Source organism: Solanum pennellii, chromosome 5 (assembly GCF_001406875.1).
Source record: "Solanum pennellii chromosome 5, SPENNV200".
In the NCBI taxonomy this organism is placed as follows: Eukaryota; Viridiplantae; Streptophyta; class Magnoliopsida; order Solanales; family Solanaceae; genus Solanum; species Solanum pennellii.
Genome location: NC_028641.1, coordinates 77,686,086 through 77,712,732, shown reverse-complemented (window position 1 = coordinate 77,712,732; position 26,647 = coordinate 77,686,086). Strand labels below are relative to the sequence as shown.

The 26,647-nt window shown below is 35.2% G+C and overlaps 4 protein-coding genes across 5 annotated transcripts; 2 read left to right on the top strand and 2 right to left on the bottom strand.

Annotated features, from left to right (window-relative positions):
- Positions 1–17: 17 nt before the first annotated feature.
- LOC107020751 (2,3-dimethylmalate lyase-like) lies at positions 18–7,408 on the bottom strand. 2 transcript variants are annotated; one of them, XM_015221231.2, is made up of 8 exons: positions 6,913–7,408; positions 5,559–5,770; positions 3,659–3,940; positions 2,991–3,113; positions 1,853–2,003; positions 1,499–1,728; positions 486–522; positions 18–382 (listed from the first exon to the last, which is right to left on the bottom strand). In XM_015221231.2, exons 1-8 carry the CDS (start codon positions 7,274–7,276, stop codon positions 264–266), a joined length of 1,518 nt encoding a protein of 505 aa, XP_015076717.1. In that variant the 5' UTR covers positions 7,277–7,408; the 3' UTR covers positions 18–263. The 2 variants fall into 2 exon arrangements, with proteins under 2 accessions (XP_015076717.1, XP_015076718.1); XM_015221232.2 differs by lacking the exons at positions 18–382; positions 486–522 and adding an exon at positions 552–1,170.
- Positions 7,409–8,493: 1,085 nt separating this feature from the next.
- Positions 8,494–15,353, top strand: LOC107020239 (phenylalanine--tRNA ligase, chloroplastic/mitochondrial). Its single transcript, XM_015220525.2, has 10 exons — positions 8,494–8,777; positions 10,940–11,130; positions 11,820–12,026; positions 12,115–12,232; positions 12,823–12,899; positions 13,408–13,587; positions 13,729–13,773; positions 13,999–14,103; positions 14,916–15,029; positions 15,107–15,353. The coding sequence occupies exons 1-10, from the start codon at positions 8,561–8,563 to the stop codon at positions 15,155–15,157; spliced, it is 1,305 nt and encodes a 434-aa protein (XP_015076011.1). The 5' UTR covers positions 8,494–8,560; the 3' UTR covers positions 15,158–15,353.
- Positions 15,354–15,740: 387 nt separating this feature from the next.
- LOC107020237 (aspartate--tRNA ligase 2, cytoplasmic) lies at positions 15,741–22,223 on the top strand. Its single transcript, XM_015220522.1, has 10 exons — positions 15,741–16,388; positions 17,316–17,426; positions 17,639–17,752; positions 18,652–18,942; positions 19,040–19,150; positions 19,369–19,422; positions 19,804–19,883; positions 20,006–20,121; positions 20,797–20,911; positions 21,912–22,223. Exons 1-10 carry the CDS (start codon positions 15,873–15,875, stop codon positions 22,036–22,038), a joined length of 1,635 nt encoding a protein of 544 aa, XP_015076008.1. The 5' UTR covers positions 15,741–15,872; the 3' UTR covers positions 22,039–22,223.
- Positions 22,224–22,439: 216 nt separating this feature from the next.
- LOC107020238 (acyl carrier protein 2, mitochondrial-like) lies at positions 22,440–25,484 on the bottom strand. The gene is made up of 2 exons (XM_015220524.2): positions 25,212–25,484; positions 22,440–22,901 (listed from the first exon to the last, which is right to left on the bottom strand). Exons 1-2 carry the CDS (start codon positions 25,428–25,430, stop codon positions 22,725–22,727), a joined length of 396 nt encoding a protein of 131 aa, XP_015076010.1. The 5' UTR covers positions 25,431–25,484; the 3' UTR covers positions 22,440–22,724.
- Between the last annotated feature and the right edge of the window lie 1,163 nt (positions 25,485–26,647).

The following is a 26,647-nucleotide window of genomic DNA, read 5'->3' as shown; positions in this document are numbered from 1 at the left end:
ATATTAAAAAGCACACATATTTTAACTAAATTTTATTATTGATCAATATTTTAGGTCAAAATCCATAAATACATGCAGAAAACATTGTAACATGCGCTTAAACCACACATTATTCATATGCATTATGCTCTTCCATTTAGACCAAATCTGAGGGGCCAAGCTAAACTAGGGATTGTATATCATTTGCCATATAATGACCAAATTATTTTAGACTGCCCAATATTTATTCATCAAAAATACAGGAATAAGAAGCAAGATCTCCTTTACTCCAAAATAACTTGTATCCTGTCACCCATTGTATCCTGAAAATCCAACAATTGTTTCCCACCCTCTTCTAAAGTTGCCTCATCCAACAGAGACTTGATGTTTACACCTACCAAAGCTGTATAGAAAAAAAAATGACATAGTATTTAACTTTTCAGAAATGTGCTCATAAGATCTGACTTTTTAAAAACATTACCAACTACTTAAAATAACAAACATACCTGGAACTATGTTTGTGATTCCTTCCAAAAATCCAGCCTGAGGAAAACAGACGATTAAGCGTGCAAAATATTGGAAAAACTAATAAACTTGATGCAACAGATAATGATGTGCAGACAGTTTCACGCGCACAAAGATATAGAGGACGGGGTTCCATTTTCATAAAAAGCCAAGTTCAAACTATGTTACACAACCAAGACAAACTAGAGATTGATCATGCACACGCGTGAACCTTAAGAAAGTGCATAATGCTAAAGATATCACAAATACAACTCTAAATTGAATTAAACAGGCACCTCATATATTCTCTTGTGGATACGCAAGAATCACAACATTAATGTAAGATCAAAAAGGTTCCAAACTGTTTTTGAACTAGTGATTATACCCAAGAAAAAGAACGGCTCCAACAAAATGGTTGCAACATAGTTTGGCACCAATTACCAAAACATCAGTTATTCAAAACTACACAAGGAATTATTCTCTCTTAAAAATTCAAATCTTGATAATTGTTAAGATATTGAAACTTGGAATATAGAACTCAGTATATTTGATATCAAAACTGAGTCTCTTACCACATAGCTTCTAACATAGATAAGAAGGCATCCCTTAAATCTGAGGCATTTTACTTAATTCTTGGCCCACCAAAGAGTCAACATCTCTAGCCTGTTACTATCATAAAAGCCATTGCTGGAGTCCAGCAGAACAATTTAAGTGGGGATGTTAGCCTTCCTTTATAAAAGAAAAAAATAAGCGGACTGTGGGTGCGGTGCTAGCATTGCAAGGCTTCAAAATGATTTACCAAAACTGATATCTATAAAAAATTAAGACTTGCTCTTTCAAATATTCATTGTTAAACCTCAAGACAATATCAACTATGTCAATGACGGTGTGAACACTTCGTCACGCATCATGTTAAATAGTCTCTTAAAACATTTATTATAAATAGTTTTTAGCGCACTAATTCCACATATGTAATAGCTGAAAGACAAAAAACAGCTTGAGGAGTATAACTTACAGGAATTCTGATATCTAGTTTTTCAAATCCATCTTTTCCAGTAATCTTGACCCTCAATTTCCGAGACCAGGCCATTGAGAAATTTCCTTTCTTACCCTCACCAGAAAATCTGTCATACACCTCAGGTATCAATACCTCAACAGGATTCTCGGGTATTTGAGTCCTCTGCACTCTATCAGCTTGGATGCCGGGTTGAACACCATACTCATTGCTGTTTGATGAGAAATCACCTGATATTTAAAATGTGAAAGCAAGGTAAATGTCTTTGGATCAGTATTAAAAGGATCTGACAAGTTCTGAATCCAAATTGTCTTTCCAAATAATTAGAAAGCCTAAATTGACGGCATTGCACACCTTTACGAGAAGGAAGTTGACTGCTTGTTGTTGCATAACGCTTCTCTTCTTCATAGTAGGTATTGAAACCTAGGATCTCTTTTAGCTCTTCAAATGAAGGCATGCTACCCGGCGATGGTATCCGACTTCCTTTAATGGCAGACAATGCATCCTGAAGATGTTAGTAACGAGTTAATAGATCAACGTTTTTTTTTGTATATGTTGTGCAGCAGAAATTTTTTTGGCAAGCTGTCATGAGGTCTGTATCTCAAGCTAGTAGTTGACAAGTGAAGAATTAGCCTTTTCTACTAAAAGCTGATTATGTAGGGAGCAATCTAGCTATTTCTGTTTCAAGTGTTGTTTTATATACATTTCGGAGAAATTGCAGGAAGAAACAAAAAGAACATAGAAAATAGAAACAATACTAAGAAACCAATGACTGACTGTGTGATGACTTACTCACTAAAGCCCTTCCAAGCCTCAGCAAGATATGCTTGATTTGAGGATATAGAACAAAAACAAGTTAAGTCCAACATCAATTGCCTTTATAAAGAGTCCTTTAGATAAAGACATATCTTCACATGTTACCAAATACTTCTTCAATGGTAGAGAAATTGGGAAAATAAGGGATTTGGATTGTTTTTGCACACTCAAAACCACAAACTACATAAATATTTACTTTAAGTTTTATAGCCTCTGCATCTTCTTTATGCCAATCAATAAATCAACTTACTTTATAAACACAAAAAAAAAACTTCATAGCCTCTCATGGCATAATAGCCTGCTGCTTATGTACCTCGTTCTCAATGTTTGCTTCATTTAGTCCAAAAACTACAACTTTGCACAGTATAAGAAACTTTGAGATCACTAATTTTAAACAAAACGAAAAAAGAAGAAGGAAGAAAAGATGTTCCTCAAGTAGGGAAACAGAAGGGGCAATTTGGTTAAGTGATTCCCTTCCAAGGAATGATATTCCCATGAAATCACTGTCATAGTTGCTGTATAGGGTGGGGCAGAGGAATTTCTGAGTAGGTTTGATCTATAGCCAGCAAGTGTGTTGTTTTTATGTGTATACTTCCAGGATGCGCCTAACTATAAAACCTGCAGGAACAAGTAAAAATTCTGTAGGAAAAGGATAATATGAAGTACAAAAACTAACCTGCATTGCACCGATTGATACCCCAATCAAGGAAAGTGGATATGCCACCAGTTTGTATCCAAGTTCCTCAAGTTCAATTGGAGTGAATATTGGTGTTTTACCACCACCTTCAAGCATATTTGCCTGGATGCAATTGTAAAAGCTCTATCAGAAAACTCTACACCAAACCAATGCTGAAAGTTCCTCCATTATAACAAAACTCAAAGCCCTGATCATGTGTACAAAGGCAAAAGGATGTCACCGAGAAGAATATATATACTACATGGAGCTTTCTATTTTTTTATTTTTTTTTTGATGAAGTAAGATAATATCATTGAAAGGGCATCAGGAAGATGCCATATTACAAAAGATAAAAGGCATGTTAGCGCCAGCACAAAAGACAAAAATACATTTTCCGCTCCAAGACAAGTTTCCCTATGCTAGAACCAGGGAGCTAACAAAATCCAAACAATTGTCAACACTATGAACAGGTGCAAGATAGTTCCAACAGAACAAACTAACTAAAGATCTAGCTTTTAGAAAATGTTCCTTTTTTTTTTTTTGGAGAATGAAGCTTATAGAGAATGTGTTGGAGTCAATATTTTATAAAAACATCTACTGAAGTGGAGCTCTCTAATTAGAATAATATAAACATGCTAGTCAATGCAGAATCTGGAAAGAAGGCATACAAGCTTCGGAATCAGTGGATAGACATCACAGAAAGCTTTCATCTCTTCTTTGGAAGCAAGAGCATCTATGAACAGAACATCAGCTCCAGCATCAGCAAGAGCACGTGCCCGCCAAATGGCTTCTTCAAAGGAGACTGCTTGACGTGCATCAGTACGTGCCACAATCACGATGTCAGATCCACTTTCTTTTCGAGCATCAACAGCCGCTTTTATTCTCATGATTGCTTCCTCCCGAGAAACAACTTTCCTGCCACGTGTGTGACCACATGCTTTGGGAGAAACCTTCAAAAACAGCATCACACGCGATTAAGTCCAGAAACAAGGTGGAGGTAAGGGAAATTAGAGCCACAACAATTACGATATTTCAACTACATTCTATAAGACCGTTAACTTCTGAAGTAAAATTAACAAAAAGAACAAATAACAAGGAGAAAGTATTCGTGATACCAAAAAAACACAAACAGGGAGGAAATGCTTTATTTATTATTAGATGTATAAAAGTATTTAGATAAAAGCAGAGACAATGTATAATACATGAACTTTGAGGGTTAAAATTACGATTCAGTGAATTGCAGTTCTGCTCATTGCTAAGAAAGTTCTGCCTAAATAAAGAAAACGAATGAAGAGTCAACCACCCCTTAAATTGAAGCCATGATACTTATCATATGTGACATAAAGATAAATTGAACTACAAAACTCTTGCACATGGGGACACTTGTTGACCAAGTGTGTGCTCTAAAACAAATCAATAAGATTTAAACTTCTATTTGCATGTTAATTGCTTCTCCTTGTTTAAGTCCTAAAGAAGGAACAGTGGTCCATATCTTAAAGCATGAAGAAAAGCTAACAATCCACAATAGAAATATCATTCAAGTTTCGCAAGAATGTAAAATTATATTCTCTACTGTGAAACCTAAAACACTTGCATCCTAGAGTGCATGCTTAGACTTGTAATTAACATCCCCAAATACTTGCATTTTGTGAGATGCCTCATTTGAAATAAATGAAGTTAAGGCATCAAAATCAAGATATTTGTACCTAGAACCAAGTCATATCTAAAGTAGATTTGCTTCTTTTACTTAGTTACTGGACGTTTCTAAATACAAGTAGAAATTTTTTTTTCACATGAATGGTAAGAATAGAAACGGAAGGAAGAAGATCAAGACATATTCATGACACTAACTCAAAAAGGAAAAAAATGGAAAGAGGGATGGCAGAAAGAAGAAGGAAAATGGCATAGATAGTTAAAGATATCCATTTCTTTCTGTTTGGATAGAATAGAAAGTGAGGAACAACGAAGTCTGAACTCAGTTGCTTTCTCATTCAACTAAAGAAGTGAGCCCAATAGAAGTTACACTCTTTTATATTATTTTCCTTGCAAATCACACGCATGAAGAGAAAACTTGGATACTTCGCATTCCTTTCTGTTTCCTCCTCTGAAATGAAAGTCAAAAGAAACAAAACCATTGCATGAAGCTGTATATGTAGTGTAGATCTATACTCATGGAATTTCAAAAATTCCTTGAGTAGAAAAAATCTCTTGGAGATGGAGTTCAGATGTTTAAAGGGAGACATGAGCATGAAAGTTCTCTCAGATGATGGCAAATGCGCTTAAACAATACACAACCATATAGACACGCTGAAAATTAAATGGCACTTCCGTTAGCAATCCAGTGGAAATCAAGAAGGACATTATCAATTTCTATAGGAGCTTATAAAGGGAAAATGAAAATTGGAAGCCACCCTTCAACAGAGACAGCAAATTACGCACTAACTGAGGAAAAGGAATGTGTTAACACCATTGCTAGAGGAGGAAATGGAAAACATTATAAAGAGTTGCAAAAATGAACAAGAATTATCAAGCAACAGTAGAGGGTAAAAAAGCTTGAAACACACAAACCTGATCTTCAAGGATTATTCCCCCGAAACCTGCTCTAATATATCCTTTCACAGTTCTCTTGACATTCATGGCGTTGCCATATCCATTATCTCCATCCCCAATTACTGGTATGGACACTGCTTGTGTGATCTCTAGACCTTGAGCCACCATCTCTCCGTAAGAAATTAGTCCTGCATCTGGCAGTCCTAACCGTGCAGCAGATATTCCAAAACCTACAGATGTTTTCCAGATATTAGCTAACAAAAGAACATATGAGAAGTATTTGGCAAACTCACTATAACTTCATTCTTAGTTAAATCAAAAGAAAGAAAGACTAATACATTGAAAGTTCTAATACAACACTTTACTTAATTTCCAGTGCCTATAGTTTGTAGATACTCAGCACACATCAACGCCTCCACAAGCTCTACCAGCAGCTGAAGGGTTTGGACTAATTAACAACACTATATGGAGCCATTAACCAGGTAGTATACAAAAACCTAACAAGAACTGAGGCTAGAGATCTTAGAAATTCTTTTAGTTCCAGAATTAACTTTATACCAGAGAGTCTCGCCTTTGGTTTATTTCATGGCTTCATGTCTTACTAAAAGATACAAAGTGAATAAGCAACAGACAGTAAACAGCAAGATACTATGCAAATAAGCAACAAACAACAGATGGTAAAACACGTGAAAGAATAAGAAGCTATATGAATACTAAATACTACAGTGTATGAAGAACTGTAGATGAGGCTAGTCCCCTGCCTATCCCACCTAAAGTAAAACACCAATCAGCTATCTACTACATTTCTACCCTAATCCTCAAAATCCATACCTTCTATTCTATACCTTCCTATCTAGGATCATGTCCTCAGTAATCTGAAGTTGTATCATGTCATGTCTAATTACCTCTCGCAGTTCTTCTTTGGCCTACCCTTACCTCTCCAACCCCTTATATCTACTTATTGGCGCATCCACACGCCTCCTCTTCAAATGCCCAAACCACTTCAGCCTCGCTTTCCTCGTCTTGTCCGCCACATCACGAAGGCCACTCTCACTTTATCCTGTAATACTTCATTCCTAATCATATCTCTCCTGGTATACTCACACATACATCTGAGCATCCTCATCACTACTACATTGTACTTATAGACATGGGCGTACTTGACTGGCCAGCCCTTTGCCCCGTACAACAAAGTTGGTCTAACCAACGCTCTGTAGAAATAATAAGAGCTGCAGTCCACAAACAAAGATAAAGTAGTACCACTGTAGTGCGTCAACAGCTAGCTTAAAATAGTCAAACTATCGTGAATCCTCTGGATTTACTCAGTGATTAAAAGCAAAAAAAGATTTGAGCATAGAACAGAATTGCATACCAGTTGTAAAGCAGAAATCGAACCCAGCTCGCTCAACAAGCTTAGCACTGAGAGCATCGAAACAAGCTGGTCCTTGATGAACTCCCGGCGATTCTAATAGTTTCCGGAGTGCCTTCGCCGGAGAAGTAAACTCATTAGAGTTAACTGAACCCGATTCCTTATCACCATAGCTTGCAGAGACAGTGTAGCGAATAAATGATTTCCTTCCAGCTTTGCTACTGCTGCTACCTACTCTTTCCTGCAATGAAGAAGCACTTTGATGGAGCGTCTCGGCTACGCGCCGGTGAGCTAAGTATGCAGTTCGGCGTGACGGAAGATTCGAGAAAGTTCTGAACTCTATGCTGGAAATTGATGCGGAATTCATTGTCAATCACAGCTACAACAGCATGTTTAGATGGATATTAGTTTAAGAAAATATATTTGTTGCAAATTATTGTTACTGATAAATTTAAATTTTTATCAAACATATTCTTAATGTGTAACAACTAGCCACTAGGAGTGTTTGGTGATTTTTGGTTAACAATTGATTTAGAAAATTAAATTAGAAGATAAAAATAAATCGATATTTTATTTGATTTGGTTTGATTTTATTAAAAATAACTTATAAAGAATTCTTTGGGTGGCCTAGTGATTTGAACTTGAAATTTAATGTTGGAGATTTCAAGTTCGAAACCCCTTACCACAGGAGTTTGTCTTCTGAGTCGAGCTCGTCACACCAAGCTTGCTTAGTGCGGATTACCTCTCCTATATAATTTGCGAGCTATTGCACAAGAGCAAAGGTTTTACCCAAGAATAATGACTATCGATTTTCCTTGTAAAAAAAAACATAAATAATTACTTTAAATAATGTAATTAACACACAAAATGAAATTTAAGTATCTTTGAACTCCTATTCAAAGACATATGGATTGATTATGTTGTCACATACTTGAACTGATGAGAGGTAGGTCAAATAAAGGTTTGTCTATCCTTTGTGTTACTTAGATTTATAAGGTAGGTTACATGTAAAGGTGATTAGACTAACAGTAATATAAAGATAGAAGGACAATTAGATAAACATTATTGTACGAAATAGAATGATGGTTAGATCAATAGTATCCTATGAAATATAATTTTAGTTAGTAAAAATTTATACGGTCATAAGAATAAAGATAGTGAAAATGAAAATGTCCATCTATAATATAGCCTAGAATAAAATTATTCAAAGTAAGGTGAAGAGTGTTGTATTGAATGGGATGAAAAGTGAGATTGTTCGTGGTTCGATTTGAATATGTTATTTATTAAAATTAAAATCAAATCAATTTAGTCGGCTTTTAAATTTCTAAAATCAAACCAAACAAAAATGGAAAAAATAAGCGTCGGTCTAGATAATTTTTTTGATTTGAATTTAATAATTTTTTTAAGACATACATATCTCGATAGACATAAACAATATTAGAGTTATTATTATATAAACAAAGTGATTTAATATTAAGTAGGGTAGATCAAGATTAAAATGATGAATTTTGAATAATAATTAAGTATTATATTTCCATTTTTTTTATTTATTATTATTATTATTTTATTTTTTTGGAGAAGTATGTCTATTGACTCTTGATAGAGTATCAATAACCGGCGCCACTCACTGGAGAGGCTGAGCAAATTTGCAATGGCTCTTTCATTAGCTAAATCCACTTTCTTCTCTAATCCCACTTCGTATTTCCCCAAGAATGGCATTCGAAGCTTTGGATTTCTTGTTCCTTTCTCCTCTTTTTCTACTTCTTCTCCGTTTCCTGCAGTAGATGGAGTCCACGGTCACAAGAAGAGGCAATCATCAGTAGTAGCCTCTGCTCTCGATCTTGGTGGAGTCAAGATTTCAAAAGATGGTCAGTTTACTTATGTTTCTCTTTATCTATGTGTATTGACTTTGGTTTTCATTTTACATGATGTGGGGTTTGTAAAGTTTGAGTTTTTATGACTGTAAACTGTTGAATTTTCATCTGGGTTGGTTTGATTGGGTCCAAATGGAGAAGAATTGATATTGAGGATTTGGATATGTACTTTGGACTAAGTAGCTTAGTGTAATAGCTTTTGGATAGTTTATGAAATGGAATTTTGTAGTTACCTCCCCATTAGAGGCTATTAAAGTTAGCATTTTTTATGATTGTGAGAAATTTATCATCTAATTATGGGTCCAAATGAAGCAGAATTGGTATTGAGGATTTGGATAGTGTACTTTGGACTAAGTAGCTTAGTGCAATAGCTTCTGGGTAGTTTATGAAATGGTATTTTGTAGTTACCTTCCCATTGGTGGCTATTAAAGTTTGCATTTTTATGATTGTGAGTTGAAATTTATCCTCTAATTATAGGTCCAAATGAAGCAGAATTGGTATTGACCATTTGTATAGCCGTCTTTGAACTAGTTTGGGATTGAGACATATTTTTTGTAGTAAGTGCTTCTCGGTCATTTATGAAATGGTATTTATAGTTACCTCCTCATTGGAGACTATTGAAGTGTGCATTTTTATGATCGTGGACTCGAATTTCTCTTCTAATTATGGGTCCAAATGAAGCAGGATTGAGATTGAGGATTTGTATAGCCGTCTTTGAACTGTTTTGGGATTTTTTTTGACAAATGTAACAAGTTTGTATATAAATCTTCAGCACTAAGACTGGGGATCCGAAGAATTTACATCATAGAGCTACATACAACTGAGTAGGCTCAGCAACCCAAAAAGGAAAACCTATCTCTAGGTCCTATCTCATCTTACAGGGATCCTAAGATGTCTACAATTGCTACATGATCGTCTATATACTCCGAACTACACCAATAGCAAACAATGATAGTGGAGTTCATTTTAATCCTATGCAAAGGACTACTGATACTTTCATAACATCTTGAATTTCTCTCCTTCCAAATGGTCCACCATATCACTGGGACAATTCTCCATCTGTTTTTTGTCTGCTCTACCACTCCCCTGATTGTTCCAGCTTACTAGAGCCTGACCTGCCCTTTTAGGCGTAGTCCACCTTATGCCTCTGAAACTAGTAAACAGGTTCCACAGTTGGCTAACCATTTAAGTATGGGATTTCCAAGGACGGTCAGTTACTTAAATAGCATAACAAGCTTTCTGCCCTCTCTGTATTGTTTCAGTTTCCATTAACATGAATTGGGTTTGTTAAATTCAAGTTTTTATGAGTTTAGAATCTGAAATTTTCATCTGGTCGGTCTGATTGGGTCCAAATGGAACGTAATTGCAATTTGATACTGAGGATTTGTTCAGCAAACATTAAGCTAGTTTGGAATAGATGCCTAGTAGTTCTGTAACAGCTTGTGGGTTGATTATCAATTGGTATTTTGTAGTTACCTTCCCATTGGAGGCTATTAAAGTTTCCTTTTTATGATTGTGGAATCAAACTTCTCCTCTGGGTCGGTCTATTTGGGTCGAAATGGAGCGAAATTGGTATTGAAGATTTGTATAGCCAACTTTGAACTAGTGTGTATTGAGGGGAAGTAGTTGTGGCAATAGTTTCTGGGTTGTTTATGATTGGTATTTTGTAGTTAGTTCGCCATTGGAGTCTCTGCTCTCGAGCTTGGTGGATTCAAGATTTCCAAGTATGGGAAAGTGCACACCTGTGCTGAAAAATTTATCTTTTCTTCACATTTTCCTATGTACATACAAGGTTCAAGTTTGTTTCCTTTTTCGTGTTGTTTCTATGATAGAATGGGACCTCGGGGGGCCAATAGAAAGCTCTTGGAGATAAGAAGGCAAGTAGCCAAAGTCAACTCTTATTATGTCTTACCTTTATATTTCTCCTTTTTTCTGTTGTTGTGTTTTCTTAAAACTGCAATCCTGTAAGTACAGACAGTTCCTATTTTCACTTATAACTGTGTCCTTATGCTTATCCATTGTGTTTTTGTGAGTAAAAAATGCTTTCATTTATTTTTAATTTGACATCTGTATTGCCTTGGTGGAGCTTTTAACAAAATAGAATTTTGTTCTATCATCTGGTAATTGGTACTGACCTGATGATTGCATATATACAGAAATAGTAAGGGATGACCCCACAAATAATATTCCAGATACAATATTTGCAAAGCTTGGAATGCAGCTTCATAGGAGAAACCAACATCCACTTGGTATCCTTAAGAATGCGATCTATGATTATTTTGACACAAACTATCCAGATAAGTTTGACAAGTTTGATGATTTGTGCCCAATAGTTTCTGTTACACAGGTTGGTCCAAGAAGGTTAAGGAATCGTTTTTTGCACTCTTCATGATTTTGTTTTTTTGTAATTATATTTGTTTTCTGTGCTAGATTATGTTCCTTTCCCCATTGATCAAGCATTTTGTTTATTCATAATTTCATATAGCTGGCATTAACATCTATTTAATATGCAGTGAAGTTAGGGTCCTAACAGGCCATTCATTTTGGCCTTTTCATGGGGTTCCTCATATTCTGTTGAATAATGAATTATACTCTTCTACTCCTGAAAACCTAATTCTATTAGCTCTAAGGTCAACAAAATTATTCCCCATCAATTATGAGTCAGGCATGTCAACCATTCAGCCACTAACCTATACAGAGTTATATTGAAGAAACCGTTAGAATCATCAAGTTTCTCAATGATTGGTTGAAAAACTATTCAGTATGTCCAGTTGCTTGATTTACATTTCTTAGTCGTGTTATTACATGTTCTATGTGGAATGGGAAGAGTAGCTCAATGATGGTACCAAACTGGAAATAAATTTATCAGTGGACTAAGGATAGGAAAAGCTTTTTGAAACAGGACTCAGTTGTTGATGGGATATTCATAAACTGCACTTGGGATGTGCTTTTTCTTTTGTTCATGTATCCTGGTGGGAGTTTTAATTAACTTTGGTTGCTTTCTTCTTACTGCGACTTGTGGGTTCCTACCTGCAGAACTTTGATGAAGTCTTGGTACCTGCTGATCACATTAGCAGGAGTTACAATGACACATATTATGTGGATTCTCAAACTGTCCTAAGGTGCCACACAAGTGCACATCAAGCTGAGCTACTGAGGAATGGACACACACATTTTCTTGTTACTGGAGATGTGTACCGTAGAGATTCTATCGACTCAACTCACTATCCTGTATTCCATCAGGTTCTCTACCTGCAAACATATTTTTCTCTTGACATTGTAGATAGTTGTGTGGATTTATTTTCTAACGGTTTTCTTCCATACTATGTAGATGGAGGGTGTACGGGTCTTTGCCCCAAATGATTGGGAGGGTTCAGGTACTGATGCAACGTCACATGCTGCGGAAGATCTGAAGAAATGTCTTGAGGGTTTGGCTCGACATCTATTTGGTATAAATCTGTCTCATCTAAATGAGTCATTATGATGCCAATAATTTACCATATAATTAATGGGATTGCAAACCAATAACGAGGCTTGTTGATTTGACTATTACTTACCACTATTCATATCTATGACGCAACCAATCTCTTACTCTATGACTTCCTTGCATCATTAGGAGTTGGTCCTAGAGGCCAGTTAATTTTGTTTATATCATCTTAGAAGTTTGGTGTGGTGATGGCTGTACATGTATAAATCTTTCTTGCTTCTTTCAATCTTCTGTAAAGAATAGGTGTCTCAATTAGAACTTGATTTTAGGGCAGATTGTAATAGAAGGCTGGAGCAGAGTGCAGACTGCTAATAATAGGTCGAAATTACTTTAAGAAGTTAAGAGTGCCTTATCTGATAATATAATGTAGTTGATGGATCCCCTTAAACTCCGGTAGATCAATGGACTCAGGAGGGGCCCAATGCTGCTGTGTTTCCATCGTGTATAGATCTTTTAACTTGTTCTGTTCTTCAGAAACCATCTTTCTACTACAAAATTTACTTTTTCGTGAAAGATTTATGAATCACCAGCCTAAAATTTCTAATTCTTCAGGTGGGGTGGAAATGCGCTGGGTTGACACTTATTTCCCCTTTACTAGTCCATCATTTGAACTGGAGATATATTTTCAGGTACACTTCGCATTAGTTTATGACAGACTTATACATGCTTTTGTTTCTTCTAGTTCCTCTTTTCCAGTTGTTAAAGTCCAGCGTATTATGCGAGTTAGTTTTGTGGTTTCATCAGATTGTTCAATAAGATACTATCAAATGTGTAGAAGAGTAAAATTGTATCACCTACTTAAACAATTTCTTTTACTGTGGCTCAAGAGTGTGTAGCATGCATTAGACGCTCGCATCATATACCAACCTCTTATTTTGTGAGCTAGCTGTTGTTACTTTAAATTCAGTCAATAAGTGGATTTCTTTTTTGGAAATAGAAAGCTGAAAGATTAACGATGTGTGCCAGCAAGGACTATAGGAAACAATAGCCAAACATTCAGGAAGAAAATAATATAATAACAAAAGCAGTAATCATCATTTCTTGGATTGGGGCGCTTGGCTATGATTTTATTTGATATACCATATAAAAATAACTATACTAGATATTATGTTCTATTCACTGTTAAGCCCTTTACAGGATCAATGGATGGAAGTTTTGGGTTGTGGAGTGACAGAACAAGAAATATTGAAAAGAAGCGGGAGAACAGACAATGTTGCTTGGGCATTTGGGCTTGGATTGGAGCGCTTGGCTATGGTTTTATTTGATATTCCAGATATTCGACTGTTCTGGTCAACTGATGAGCGGTTCACTTCTCAAGTAATTTCTTCATCTGTCCTGGTTTCATTTTTCTCCTTGTTCTGAATTTTCAGCTACTTCTTCCCACCTCTCTCTCTTTTTCTTTTATTACCAGTTCAGATTTTGTTAGCTTTCGGTAACATTTTCTTGATCATGATGTAGTTTTCTAGCGGCCGGCTCGGGTTGAAGTTTAAGCCATTTTCCAAGGTAGGACTTGGTTACTAATGTTTATCTTATGTGGGTTTCAAGCATTTGAAGAATCCAACTCTTTTATGTGTTTTGAGCATTTCATTTTTCATTTGAGTGCATAACATTTTGTTTGAAGAATGCACTCAAGGGGTCCATTTGAGTCTTTGACTGCATAATCATGTTTGTCGATATTCTAGTATAAATGATCTTGTTTAAAAGACTCAAACTCCTTAATTTTTGCAGTATCCACCTTGTTATAAAGATATGAGTTTCTGGATCAGTGATTCATTTACCGAGAACAATCTCTGTGAAGTTGTTAGAGGAATCGCTGGAGACCTTGCCGAGGAGGTATGTCCACATGATGGTTCTACTTACTGCGAAATTCAACCAATAGATATGAGGGGTCCTTCATTAATGTGTTGTGTTACAAGTTTCTGGTAGAATAGATGAGATGCACCTCAAGCTGGTTCAGACACTTCTGTTTTAAAAGAAAAGTTAAACATTTGATCTATTTTGTTGGGGACACGACTACTGTTAGGATTTTATTGAGGGACATTCACACTTGTGCAATGGTTATCAAACATTCTGCTTACATTAGCTCCATTCCTCCATAAAAATGATGATTGCTGGCCCCCGACACCACAGTTAATACAAAAAAGATCAAGAGATAAGGGATCTAGTTTTGGCTTTGAACTTCTCTCGTTTAATGGTCCATGGACATACCCTAATATTTGAATTCTCGAGTGTCTATTCCAGATTATTCTGCTAGTTTTCCCGGTTATTTGAAATGTTTCCTCTTACTCGACCAGTTTCGTGGGCTATTCATTGATATCATTAGTTTATTTCTCCAAAGTAAGCTATTCCGAGTCATGTCCTACCCTGGGCTTAGAGCTGAGTGACGGTTTTCCTAGTGAAGCCAACCACCAGAGGTTTGGCCAATTTTACAGTAGGTTTATGGGATCGTGTTTGTAACATGAGTTTGTGTGGTAACTAACTCTGGTATATAAGTGGAGAAGGGTAGAGAGGCATACTCACTCATCCTCTGATCCAAAGGGTCGGCTCTAAACTCATTTCTCAGTCATCATGTACTTCGTGTAGTGACTTGTGTTAGTAACATGAATTCGTCTAGTGACTGTTGCTTCTGTTTCTACTACTGTCAGGTGAAACTGATAGACAACTTCACCAATAAGAAAGGAATGACAAGTCATTGCTATCGGATAGCTTATCGGTCCATGGAACGTTCACTTACAGACGAGGAAATAAACGATCTGCAGGTAACCCCTCTTTCAAATGAACCTCTACCATCTTTCTCCTACCATTACTAAATGTCTTTTTGTGTATTTGAATGCAGTGGAAAGTGAGAGAACAGGTGGAGAACAAGTTAAAGGTTGTCCTAAGATGAGCTATTTTCATTTGTTTGTTTTTTCCTGATTTTGTAGTTTACAAACATGTAGTTTTTACCTGAATTTTGTTTTACATTTATATGTCACTTTTTTTTACACTATCTTGATTGTAATAATAGAATATGCTTATTTGCTGTCATTTGGAGTTTTGAGGCCAATATGTTAAGGCAATAGATGAAGGGGTTGTTTGGTTGATTGTATTGGAATAATTAGTATTAAAAGTGAAATGTATAAAATTTTAGAAAAAGGATAGATGAAGTTCGTTCTCTTTCTTTTGTGCAACGGTAAAACCAAACTATACTGATGCTCTATGCTACTCTTTTTCTCCCAAAGTACCCTTGTTATGTTTTAGTTTTCGAAAATTAATTTGATTAATTTATAAAATTAGATTAATTCAATATTTAGATATTTTAAGATCAATTTGTTCTCTATTCAATAACGATAGGGTTTAATGTGTGTATATTCAAATACTATTTATGGAACTATACTTATATTCCTTTTGAATCTCTCGAAAAATGAAGAGTGACAAATATTTTGAGACAGAGAGTACGTTTTTTTTTTAAGAAAAAGAAAAATTTATAAATTATTGGATGAACTCAAGTGGACTATTTGTAAGTAGCTTATTCAGTTATGTATATAACTGTCATCCATAAGGACAATTAAATTTTTTCTTCTTCTTTCTCTGAGCTAAAACCCTAAATTCTTCTGAAAAAAATGGAGTCGGAGAAACCCCAAAATCCATCTCCAATGGAACCACAAGAAGAAGGCAGCAACAAAATCTCCAAAAAAGAAGCCGCCAAGCTGGAGCGTCAGCGCCGCCGTCAAGAGGCAGCCGCCGCCGCCGCCGCCACTGCTGTCTCCACCGTCTCCATTGAAGAATCTGATCCACTTTCCGGAAACTACGGTGATGTAGAGCTGAACGATCTGCAATCTAAGGCCGTGACGGGTCGAAAGTGGACTGAAGTTGGGTCCATCGCGCCAGAAATGAAGGACCAGGTGGTCCTGGTTCGGGGGAGGGTACAGACGATTCGTCCTGTTGGGAAAAAGATAGCTTTTGTGGTTGTGAGGGAACGAGGATTTACGGTGCAGTGTGTATTGACTGTGAAGCCTGAATTGGTTAGTTCACAAATGGTGAAATATGCTACTAGTTTGAGCAAAGAGTCCATTATTGATGTTGAAGGTGTTGTTACAATACCAGAGAAGCCAATTACTGGTGCCACTCAACAACAGGTAGATTTATTTCAAAAAGGTTATTGCTTTATGCTTTTATAGTTCTTCTTGATACACTTAAGTCATATAATATTAGGCAATTCTCAATGAATCTAAGTTGGTGTCACTTATATGAATCTTTTAAAAAGTTTTTTAATTGAGTCCTCAATTTTCCATTCCACTGGACCTGGTTCATTTCAATGCTCCCTAAATCATCCCGTTTGGCCATGATTTTGAAGTTGAAAGTAAAAGCCTGCAAATTTGAGTTTTTGGGAACATGAAGTTGTGTTTGGACATGCATTTTACTTGGAAGTTTTGTGTGTAGAAGTCCCAAAAACCAAAATTTGTTTGATCCAGCTCTTGGGAACTTGAAAATATTTAAGTTCAGATTTCGAATTTCATGCCAAATAGATATTTGAAGAGAACTTTTCAAAATGTATGACCAAAGTCTAGCTAAGGATCGGGAGTAAGACATCTAAGTTCACAGGCAAAATATTTATGTATATTTAGTGGATTTTTTAATGCAAATGCTGTTGGGTTCACGTGAACCCGTAGGTTAAAGGCTAGATTAGCCAATGTATATAACTCCTTAATATCCATTTGCTCCATTTGGACCGCTAATTCCAAACAGTAACAACTATGCCAAAATTCCAAATAAGTTGAGTTTGGCTATATGAATCGTGCCAATAATTTGTTATTTAAGACAACTTTAGGGTTCATAGCACCAGAGCTTTTCTACATTTTAGTCTGACAAGTACCTCTTTCAACAAAACAAAATGATTCATGGAAAATGAGAATAAACAAGAGAAGATGAATAGTGGAGTTGCCTTATTATATCATAAGCCTGATCTAAATGGTGCAGAAGAATCTTTGAAATCTTGTTTATGCTAATTATTTTGTTGTTTTTGGTAGTTACTAGTACTTATTAGTCTTTTTTATTTGCTTCAGGTGGAAGTTCAAATAAGCAAACTTTATTGTGTCAACAGGGCTGTGCCCACTCTACCGATTAATATTGAGGATGCTGCTAGAAGCGAGGTGGAGATAGAACAAGCTTTAGAGGTATATTCTTTTCTCTTCTCGAATTGGTTCATTGCTTTAATGAAATTTTAACATTGTAATTGGTTGACAATATATATTAAGGGAAGTCATTAGCATTTCGCAGTTACCTTTTCAAAAATTGAGATTCCAGTAAATTTCAAAAACTGGACTAATGCTGTCTATGTTCTTTCTATCCTTTTGATCGTCTGCTGACATCTTTCTATCAAGTGCAGAAAGGAGAGCAGCTTGTTCGTGTAAATCAGGATACTCGCTTAAACTTCAGAATACTAGACATGCGCACACCTGCAAATCAAGGAATCTTCCGCATTCAATGTCAAATCGAAAATGTTCGTTATACTACCCGATATTTCCATTCACCTATTTACTGTTTGAAAATGTCTATTGCAAAATATGTTTTGTATTCTGTTTGGAGAAGAGAGAAGACAGTTGAGTACAGAAGACATTTAATTAGAATAGAGTGGAGACTGGACAGAGGTGCCTTTGTGCATAATTTAGTGTATTTGGCTGGGAGAAATCAGTTGTGCGAGTGAGAATTTTGAATAAGTACTGCATTGCCTGAAATACAGGGACCTACAAAGTTTGTTACAAACAAGATACAGTGAATTCTTTGGGGTTTTTCTTGTACTTTCTGTAATCCCTGAGAATGTAGCTTGTATGCCATTACAACACCTACTCGGTGCTATAAAATATTGAATATAAACTTCTCATTTATCCAAAAACAAAATTTATAGTGACGTTATTACAAACAAGTCTTTAAAGTTTAATGTTAGCTAACACCCAAGTGTATCCAACTGCATTTATTTGAATTACTTGATTTTGTGTTTGCTTTAATTTTCATCTTCTTTACAGACTGCATTATGCTTGTTCTGAATTGTCATTTCATGAGGATTTAAGATTCAAAACCGGTAGCTTCATTTTTTCTTGAGATGTAGCCACAAAGATGTATGGTAATCTTTTACCAATCTCTATCCACCGCACAATGGAATTAGTATCACAGTTTATAGACATGGTGCCTTGGTGCATATTCCCTTGCTTGCACATTTTCACAATATCATATTCTTATTCTTATTATATTTTTAATGCACAAGTGATTCAGCTTGTGGTTCCAGTCACTTTCTGGTGATAGTATAACAATAAGAAAGAAGTTATGAGACTGTTCCCTACATTTCTATTGAGTACTTGCAAACTATAAATGATGAGCTAATTTTCTACGGTTAAAATGCAGATATTCAGGCAGTTTTTGCTCTCTGAAGGATTTGTAGGAATCCACACTCCAAAATTGATTGGAGGGTCTAGTGAAGGAGGTTCAGCTGTTTTCCGATTAGATTATAAAGGTCAACCTGCATGTCTGGCGCAGTCACCTCAACTTCACAAACAAATGGCAATATGTGGTGATTTTGGCCGTGTATTTGAAGTAGGCCCCGTCTTTCGGGCAGAAGATTCTTTTACACATAGACATCTGTGCGAGTTTACAGGTCTTGATGTTGAAATGGAGATCAAGGAACATTATTCAGAGGTATGGCATGCTAGAGCCTCTTAGAAAACTGCTTCTGCAAGTACAATATAAAGTGTGCTTTTACTTGGATATTACAATATGAAGTATACTTTTGCAGGTCATGGATATTGTTGACCGCTTATTTGTGGCCATGTTTGATAGCTTGAATGAGAAATGCAAAAAGGAACTTGAAGCCGTTGGAAAGCAATACCCTTTTGAACCTCTGAAGGTAATTAGGCTCAACTTCGGTGATCAGTATGCTACCTATGATTGCTTAACCTCCACAGATTGACTTGCTCTTTTACACATTCATATGCTTATTCTTGGAAATTGGGTAACCTTATTGCTTGTGGCAATGACTTATATACCCAAGAGAAAATTACTTAAATAGCAACTTGTATCTTTTTTCTGCAGAGGTAGTAACTATTTGTTTTATTGACAATGCAGTATTTGCGAAAGACCTTACGACTTACATTTGCTGAGGGGATTCAAATGCTAAAGGTAAATGTTTATTGTAGAAATTTGCTGTTTCCTGAAGAAATCACTAAGTTGTCATGCTAAGCTTCACACCAAGCATTCTGTTATTATCAGCTTCTTTCGTGCTGAAGAAACTGAACCATCTCGAGTGCAAAAGTAGCATAAATTTAGGGAAAAGGGATTAGGGAACATGAAGTAGTAAACAATTTGACAATGGGCTACGGTTGCATACAGAAGTTCTTAACTGATAATTAAGTTCTATTTTGAACTCACGATGTGCATCCGTTTTGTCAAAAAAAATTTAACCGGGCCCCCAGGGCTTAATTGGGGAAGAAACGTGCTGTTTCCCTTCCCATTGTCGTCTCTATTGTGAGTCTAACCTTTTCATGCTGTTCTGCTTCACAGGAAGCTGGTGTTGAAGTTGATCCTCTTGGGGACCTAAATACAGAATCAGAAAGAAAGCTTGGGCAGCTTGTTGCGGACAAGTATTTAATAACTCCCCTACCCAACCACAAAAATCTCTTCTTCCAATTCAACCTTTTCTTTCTTGCTTTCCTAATTTGAATGATGGTCGTGTGTTAATTTTCTGTTTTTATTTTTTCTTCAGGTATGGAACTGAATTCTATATACTTCACAAGTACCCACAGGCTGTTCGTCCATTCTATACCATGCCTTGTCATGACAATCCATCTTACAGCAATTCTTTTGATGTCTTTATCAGAGGTATTTAAGTTATGAGTTTTTAAAGATCGTGAGAAAATTATTTGATTTTATTTTGATGGGTAAGATGTGATTTCATTCAAATGTTCCTAATGCCAAATATGTATCGTGAGCAGATGGACGTTTAATATTTGAGTGAAGTATGGTGCGTTTAGGTTTTAATCATTTCTTAAAAAAAGGAACCGTTCTAACAATTTTTAATTTTTCTGTAGTGTCCATTGTTGTGCTCAAAATTCAGCTTTTCTTTACATGTAGCTCTAGGTTGGACTTACTTAGTTCTGAACGCTTTCATCCAATTTGTTGGCTAGGACATGCTTTTTTATATTGAGAAACGGGAATGTGCTGACTTAAGTTATGTCATATATACCCTCTTGATTGCTGTAGTGTGTTATTCTTGACTTATTGCATTAGGTGGAACACTCCCATTCCTCGCGAACTTTTCCGCTTTTGTTATAGAATTATTATTTTTTTATTTAAGGAAAAAAATAACATGTAGGTTGCATGTTTGCAGTACCTCAATTTGTTTTTAACTTTCTGGTTCTAGAAATTAAAAAGGAGAAATTGACTGGCAGATCTGATGCAGTGAAACATATTTTGTGTGCTTGGAAATAATGCTTATTCCCTTTTTTCAATTGAAAAGGTGACATAATTACATATTTTGATTGCCTTTTTTGGTAGGGGAGGAAATTATCTCAGGAGCTCAGCGTGTCCATGTTCCTGAACTCTTGGAAAAACGTGCCGGAGAATGTGGAATTGATGTGAAGACAATATCAACATACATTGATTCTTTCCGGTATTTCTCTTTGTGATTCAATTTGTCTTCTATATTTGGGAAGCTTCAGTCAAATCTAGAAATTGTTCAAAAAGAAAATTCAAAAACTTCAGTCAATATTTAGTCAATTGACAATCTTTAGTGAGTACCAACAACGATAACCATATAAAGTACCTCTAATTGGTTTTCAAGCGAGCATAATGGTATGAAAATTCTTTGTTCTAATCCGTGCATAAAAGTCAAAGACTCTCTTCTTAATCATCAAGGATCGGTTCTCTTCTTTTTTCTAAACGAAGTAGAGTTCTATAGTTAAATGTTTTGTGTGGCTTTATTTAGCCTGTACGTCGTTAATAATTTAATGTTCCATTATTTTCTTTGCTTGAACATCAAGTTTAATCGGCGCTGGGTGAAGGTTTTATTTTTGAAAGAAACAGCCAATAAGTCTATAGGATCAAGGCCATAGAGCCATTTTAGAAAGGGAAGTGAGATGTATGTTGTGGCATGCAACTTTTAATTTGTAGGGTGTGAATTCAGCCATTTTCTGTTGCATCTTCCATGTGTTTCATACTTCAGTGCTTATGGAATGTGTGAGGAATCAAGTTTATATTTCAGAATTTAGGTAAACCTAAGCTTAGACACTGTGAGATTGATGTCATCAATGAATTCAAGCTAAGTTTTTTGGCTACTTATTCTCATGTCTTGCTAATTATGCCTTCTGAGATCATCATGCATTTACCTTAGATATGTTTGCAATGGTAACTGATGTATAGAGGATTGTCAGTTTATGAATGTAAATCAGTTTATGAAAGTTAGTGTTAGACTATCGAAGGTTGGACTCATCAAGTTCTAAGTGGATTTCACTTTACCATAACTTGTGAAGTGTGGGTTAAGCGTATGTCATGGTAACTAAATATATTGAAAGTTAGTGTTAGACTATCGAAGGTTGGACTCATCAAGTTCAAAACTTGCATCCATTTCTGCTAATATTTGCTCCTGATTTTGTGTTTTGCCTGTTGTGAAGGTATGGTGCTCCTCCCCATGGTGGATTTGGAGTCGGATTGGAGCGTGTGGTGATGCTTTTCTGTGCTCTCAATAACATTCGCAAGACATCACTTTTCCCTCGCGACCCACAAAGGATTGTCCCATGATCTGTTACTTTTTTGAACCTTTTTTCTGTTATTGTTTCAGTTAAGCTGGTATTTGTTAATGTCCTAGCATGAAAACACTAAGTAGGCGACTGATTGTTTTTAAATCTCTCCATTCTGGGGTTACCCAAGAAACATGAATTTCAGAGTTTATATACGATTACGTATGATCATCTATGTTTTCTCTACTTTTATTTGCTTTTAGTGGATTTCACTAAACCATAACTTGTGAAGTGTGGGTTAAGCGTATGTCATGGATTCAAATCCTTTATTCATTCAACAAATTTCAAACTGTGTTGGCCAAAAGAAGCCAATTTTATCATCTCATATCTTGTTGACTAGAAAAGTTAACAGGGAACATTGTTAGATCAATTGTGTCTAACTGGTCCTTTTCAAGCCTGTTCCATACTAAATGACTCATTCATTCCACTTCTAAATTACATCAATTGATTTCACCCTTGAGCAATGTGTGGACTATTGACACATCAACTACAATCACATAATGAGATATAAAGAACATTTTATCCATTTCCAGAAATCTAATTCAAATGAATGCTAAACTGCAGCTCATTTATTTCAAAACATGAAGTTCTTAAGCGAATAAGCTCACTAGATAATGGAAGTGATTGTCATTCTTATGAATTATCCAAAACCTAAACGAAGAGCAAAGTTGAGGCTAGTCTGTTCCTTCACTTAGCCTGGGGGTGAGATGCAATGAAAGCAACAGCTAGATCAATGGAGCTAATCTTATCAGCTTCATTGTCAGGAATCTCAAACGCAAACTCTTCTTCAAGGGCCATAACAATTTCCACAGTATCTAAACTATCTAAACCAAGATCATTCTGGAAGTGGGCATTTGGAGTAACCTGCAGGTGTAAAAACAAAAAGAACATGCCTCAGTGTAACAGTTAAGACTAAAGAGAATGTTAACAATCTAAATTAATCTAAAAGCAAAGCCACATTCAAGACTAACTAGGACAAAATAAAAAGTATACCATGATATCGTTGTGTTATAGGTACCATAATGGACAAAGTGAGCTATATCATTTAAAACCTAAGCATGAGGAGTAAATCAAACAACAGACCGTAATATCAACATCTCTCCTTTAGATACTGAATCAACCATCGGACATATGGGTTTCAACACAACCTTAGTATGCTGCTAAATGCTAATTACCAATAACAAAAAAAAAAAAAAAAAAAACTTTATCAACCAAGTTCCTTGCACACAGAGAGAGTTCCTCGGTAAAGGTCAACAAATTCATTATAAAATGTTCGTTATATTGGGCACTACAAGCTCTGGTTAACTCACATAGGGCACTTTTCCCAATTTGCAAGAGGATTTAATAAGAAGCTGTTTATACAATAAGGTCAGAATATTTTCAAATAAATTCAAAGACATCCCTATGGCATCTCAGATAGAAAAAATCTGGCAAAGGTAGACACCCAAGCATTCCAGATATTTACCAGGAGTCTCCATATTATGGCTATTAAGTAATTCAAAGCAATCCTCTCTACCAGCTGAATGAAAAAATATGGAGTGGAGGCACAGGCATTGCTTCGACTCTGATAAATTTGGGATTTAGGCATAGAATATGGGATAAAGAAAGATGCATCATTAAACCATAAGGTTGATGCTTATATTGCATATTCAAATTGCAGAAAGCAGGCAAGCTAAAAAGGAGGGATCATAAGGAGTTTTTGACTCAATTTTTTTAAAAAAAACTGGTAAGTTTCTGACTCCTCAAGCATGCCATCCACATTTGACTCAAAACTTGCTTGTCTTTATTTTTACTTTGATTTACTTCCATTTTTTCTTTTTCTTTCTTCATAAACTGAGTTACTGTTCCTACGTTCCCTGCTTCCAAACAACCCTATAGTCAGGCGGCTTCTATCTAAAAGGTTAAATAATCAAACACTCAAATCCACGGCAATACTAAATAGTTACATTGGCTATATGAAGCTTCTAAATCCATTATGCTCTATCTAGACTCATTTCATCGTGTGCTTAGGTAGGGCCACATATTAATCGGAACTCGGACTATCATTCCGCTGATCATCCACACATCCCCAACTCTACTTTATGTGCATGCAGACTATGTGAAGCTCACATGTGTAGAGTCTATATGTAAAAATATAACCCCAAAAAGAAATTGTACAGTGTGTATTCATTTCTAGCTCAAACGCAAACATCAGCTAGCCACAAATCAAACGAACTAGCAAGCACATAAATAGACAATACATAAGCATCCAAAGATGAATGTAGCAAACTCTCACCAGAGTCTAAAACAAGCCTTCCCACATGCCTAAAACTGATTTAACCCAAAAAACCAACCACAAACTCATATCTTTCTAATCCAATGTAGCAAACTCACAATAGAAAGTCTAAAACAAGCCTTCTCACATGCCTAAAACAGATTTAACAAAACAAAACAACAAGCTCATATCTTTCTATTCCAACGTAGCAAACTCACAATAGAACGTCCAAATCAAGCCTTCCCCCATGCCTAAAACTGATTTAACCAAAATAAACAAACAAGAAGCTCATATCTTTCTAGTCCAACATAGCAAACTCACAACAGAAAGTTTAAAACAAGCCTTCTCACATGCCTAAAACGGATTTAACCAAAACAAAATAACAAGCTCATGTCTTTCTATTCCAACGTAGCAAACTCACAATAGAACGTCCAAACCAAGCCTTCCCGCATGCCCAAAACTGATTTAACCAGCAAAACCAACAACAAGCACATATCTTTCCAATCCAATGTAGCAAATTCGCAATAGAAAGTCTAAAACAAGTACTTCCCCATGCCCAAAACTGATCTAACCAAAAAAAAAGGTCCAACATCAACAACATACCCAGTGTAAACTGTAATCCCACGAATAGAAAACCAAAAACAAAAAACAACCAGCTCATATCTTTCTAAGCCAATGTAGCAAACTCCCAATAGAAAGCTTAAAACAAGAATTGACCAAACACTCAAACAACAAGCTAATATCTTTTCAAATCGTTGACCTTGTAACAACTAAATCCAATCAATACATCAATACATCATAAACACAAAACCAATATATTCTATCCCAGCTCATTTCATCCTAATTAGCAAATAATTGTTTGCTTCACTATAAACCAAATAACAATAATCTAATTCAAAATATTGAAATAAAAAAAAAACCTTTGATGGGTCGAGTTTTGGGAAGTTCTTGACACAACAAATGACACGATCTGTCACTTCAGACTTATCAAGAAATGACCCCCTAACTTCCTCTGAGAAGTGACGTTTGAACAATTGGACAAATGGGGTTCCAATAAATCTATGATTTTGCAATTGTAATTGTTGTGGAAGACGAGATTCAACTCTAAGGTACTTCAACAATGCGTTCTTGGCCGCCATTGAAAGAGAGAAGAGAAAAGAGGGTATAAAGAAGTTGTAGATGGCTTAAATAAAAGGTAAATAAATTACTAAAATTTCTTATTTATAAATTATGGATATTTTTATAATTAGTTATCATTTATTGGGAGGTGTTGAATTAACCTATTAATTTTTTAAAAACATTTATAGGCTTTGAATAAATTGATCCAAATAAATGTGATTTATAAGTGGTATACTATAAAATATTTTTAACGTGATTTATGAGTCATATTCAATAAATTTTATTGTATCCAACAAATACAAGTTATACATATTTAATCATGTTACGATATAAATATGAACTGTTGAATTAACTTATTAAAAAATATTTTCGGACTTTGAATTAATCAAAATAAATGTGATTTATAAGTGTCATTATAAAAATACTGTATCTCTAATGTAATTTACGAATCGTATTCAATGAACATGATTTATAATTCATAATTCAAATTAATAGAGTTAAAAATAAAATTTAAATTAAAAATATTTTAATAATGCATTTTTTTTGTTGTTGACATTAAAGAGAGAGATGTGAATGATGGCAAAAAGGTAATAAGAGTATTATGTTCTTTTAACACATAAATCGCGTTTACCAATGCGATTTACATGTAAACAATAAACGGATGCTTTTTTTCTTGGAAATTTCTTTTTTATATAAATTAGGGATATTTTTATAACTAATTTTTATTTTCATTATTTTTCTATATTTCCCATTTATCTAGAAGTTGATTCCTATTACGATATAGGAAAGCCAGCCACGGAATTGAATTATTAGCTTATTGTAGTATTAACGGTTGGTGAACAAATTGCAATTTTATAGTTAACGATTTATCAATTTTTTAATTGATAAATCGTTATTCATTAAAATTATAGTAGTTACATTTTTACCGTAAGTATATTTATTAAATAAAGGTAAAATTACGTAATAAAACAAACTTATGTTATTTCATTACTCTTGATAACTGTAGTTTTCTATAACTATCACTGACGACTGACATTATACATTAATTACGTGGTCTGACTTCAAGTTTGTATAATTATTCACGTTTGTATATTTATTATTCGCTAGAATATACAAATATATATATATATATATATATAATATATAATTATTTAACATATATACATATGAATTCACCTCTCTCCCACTCTCTCTCTTTCGCCTCTCTCATTCCTCTCCCAATCTCGCTTGCCATATA

What these genes read in the sequence shown, in the direction of transcription:
- LOC107020751 (XM_015221231.2), bottom strand. Translation starts at nt 7,276, where the DNA reads ATGAATTCCGCATCAATTTCCAGCATAGAGTTCAGAACTTTCTCGAAT. An exon ending in ATCCACTGATTCCGAAGCTT is followed by an intron (nt 3,114 to 3,658) that starts GTATGCCTTCTT and finishes AATTGCATCCAG; the next exon opens with GCAAATATGCTTGAAGGTGG. An exon ending in TATCAATCGGTGCAATGCAG is followed by an intron (nt 2,004 to 2,990) that starts GTTAGTTTTTGT and finishes TAACATCTTCAG; the next exon opens with GATGCATTGTCTGCCATTAA.
- LOC107020239 (XM_015220525.2), top strand. Translation starts at nt 8,561, where the DNA reads ATGGCTCTTTCATTAGCTAAATCCACTTTCTTCTCTAATCCCACTTCG. An exon ending in AACTGGAGATATATTTTCAG is followed by an intron (nt 12,900 to 13,407) that starts GTACACTTCGCA and finishes AGCCCTTTACAG; the next exon opens with GATCAATGGATGGAAGTTTT. An exon ending in CTGGAGACCTTGCCGAGGAG is followed by an intron (nt 14,104 to 14,915) that starts GTATGTCCACAT and finishes TACTACTGTCAG; the next exon opens with GTGAAACTGATAGACAACTT.
- LOC107020237 (XM_015220522.1), top strand. Translation starts at nt 15,873, where the DNA reads ATGGAGTCGGAGAAACCCCAAAATCCATCTCCAATGGAACCACAAGAA. An exon ending in TTCAATGTCAAATCGAAAAT is followed by an intron (nt 17,753 to 18,651) that starts GTTCGTTATACT and finishes GTTAAAATGCAG; the next exon opens with ATATTCAGGCAGTTTTTGCT. An exon ending in TCAAGGAACATTATTCAGAG is followed by an intron (nt 18,943 to 19,039) that starts GTATGGCATGCT and finishes ATACTTTTGCAG; the next exon opens with GTCATGGATATTGTTGACCG.
- LOC107020238 (XM_015220524.2), bottom strand. Translation starts at nt 25,430, where the DNA reads ATGGCGGCCAAGAACGCATTGTTGAAGTACCTTAGAGTTGAATCTCGT. An exon ending in CAAAACTCGACCCATCAAAG is followed by an intron (nt 22,902 to 25,211) that starts GTTTTTTTTTTA and finishes TTACACCTGCAG; the next exon opens with GTTACTCCAAATGCCCACTT.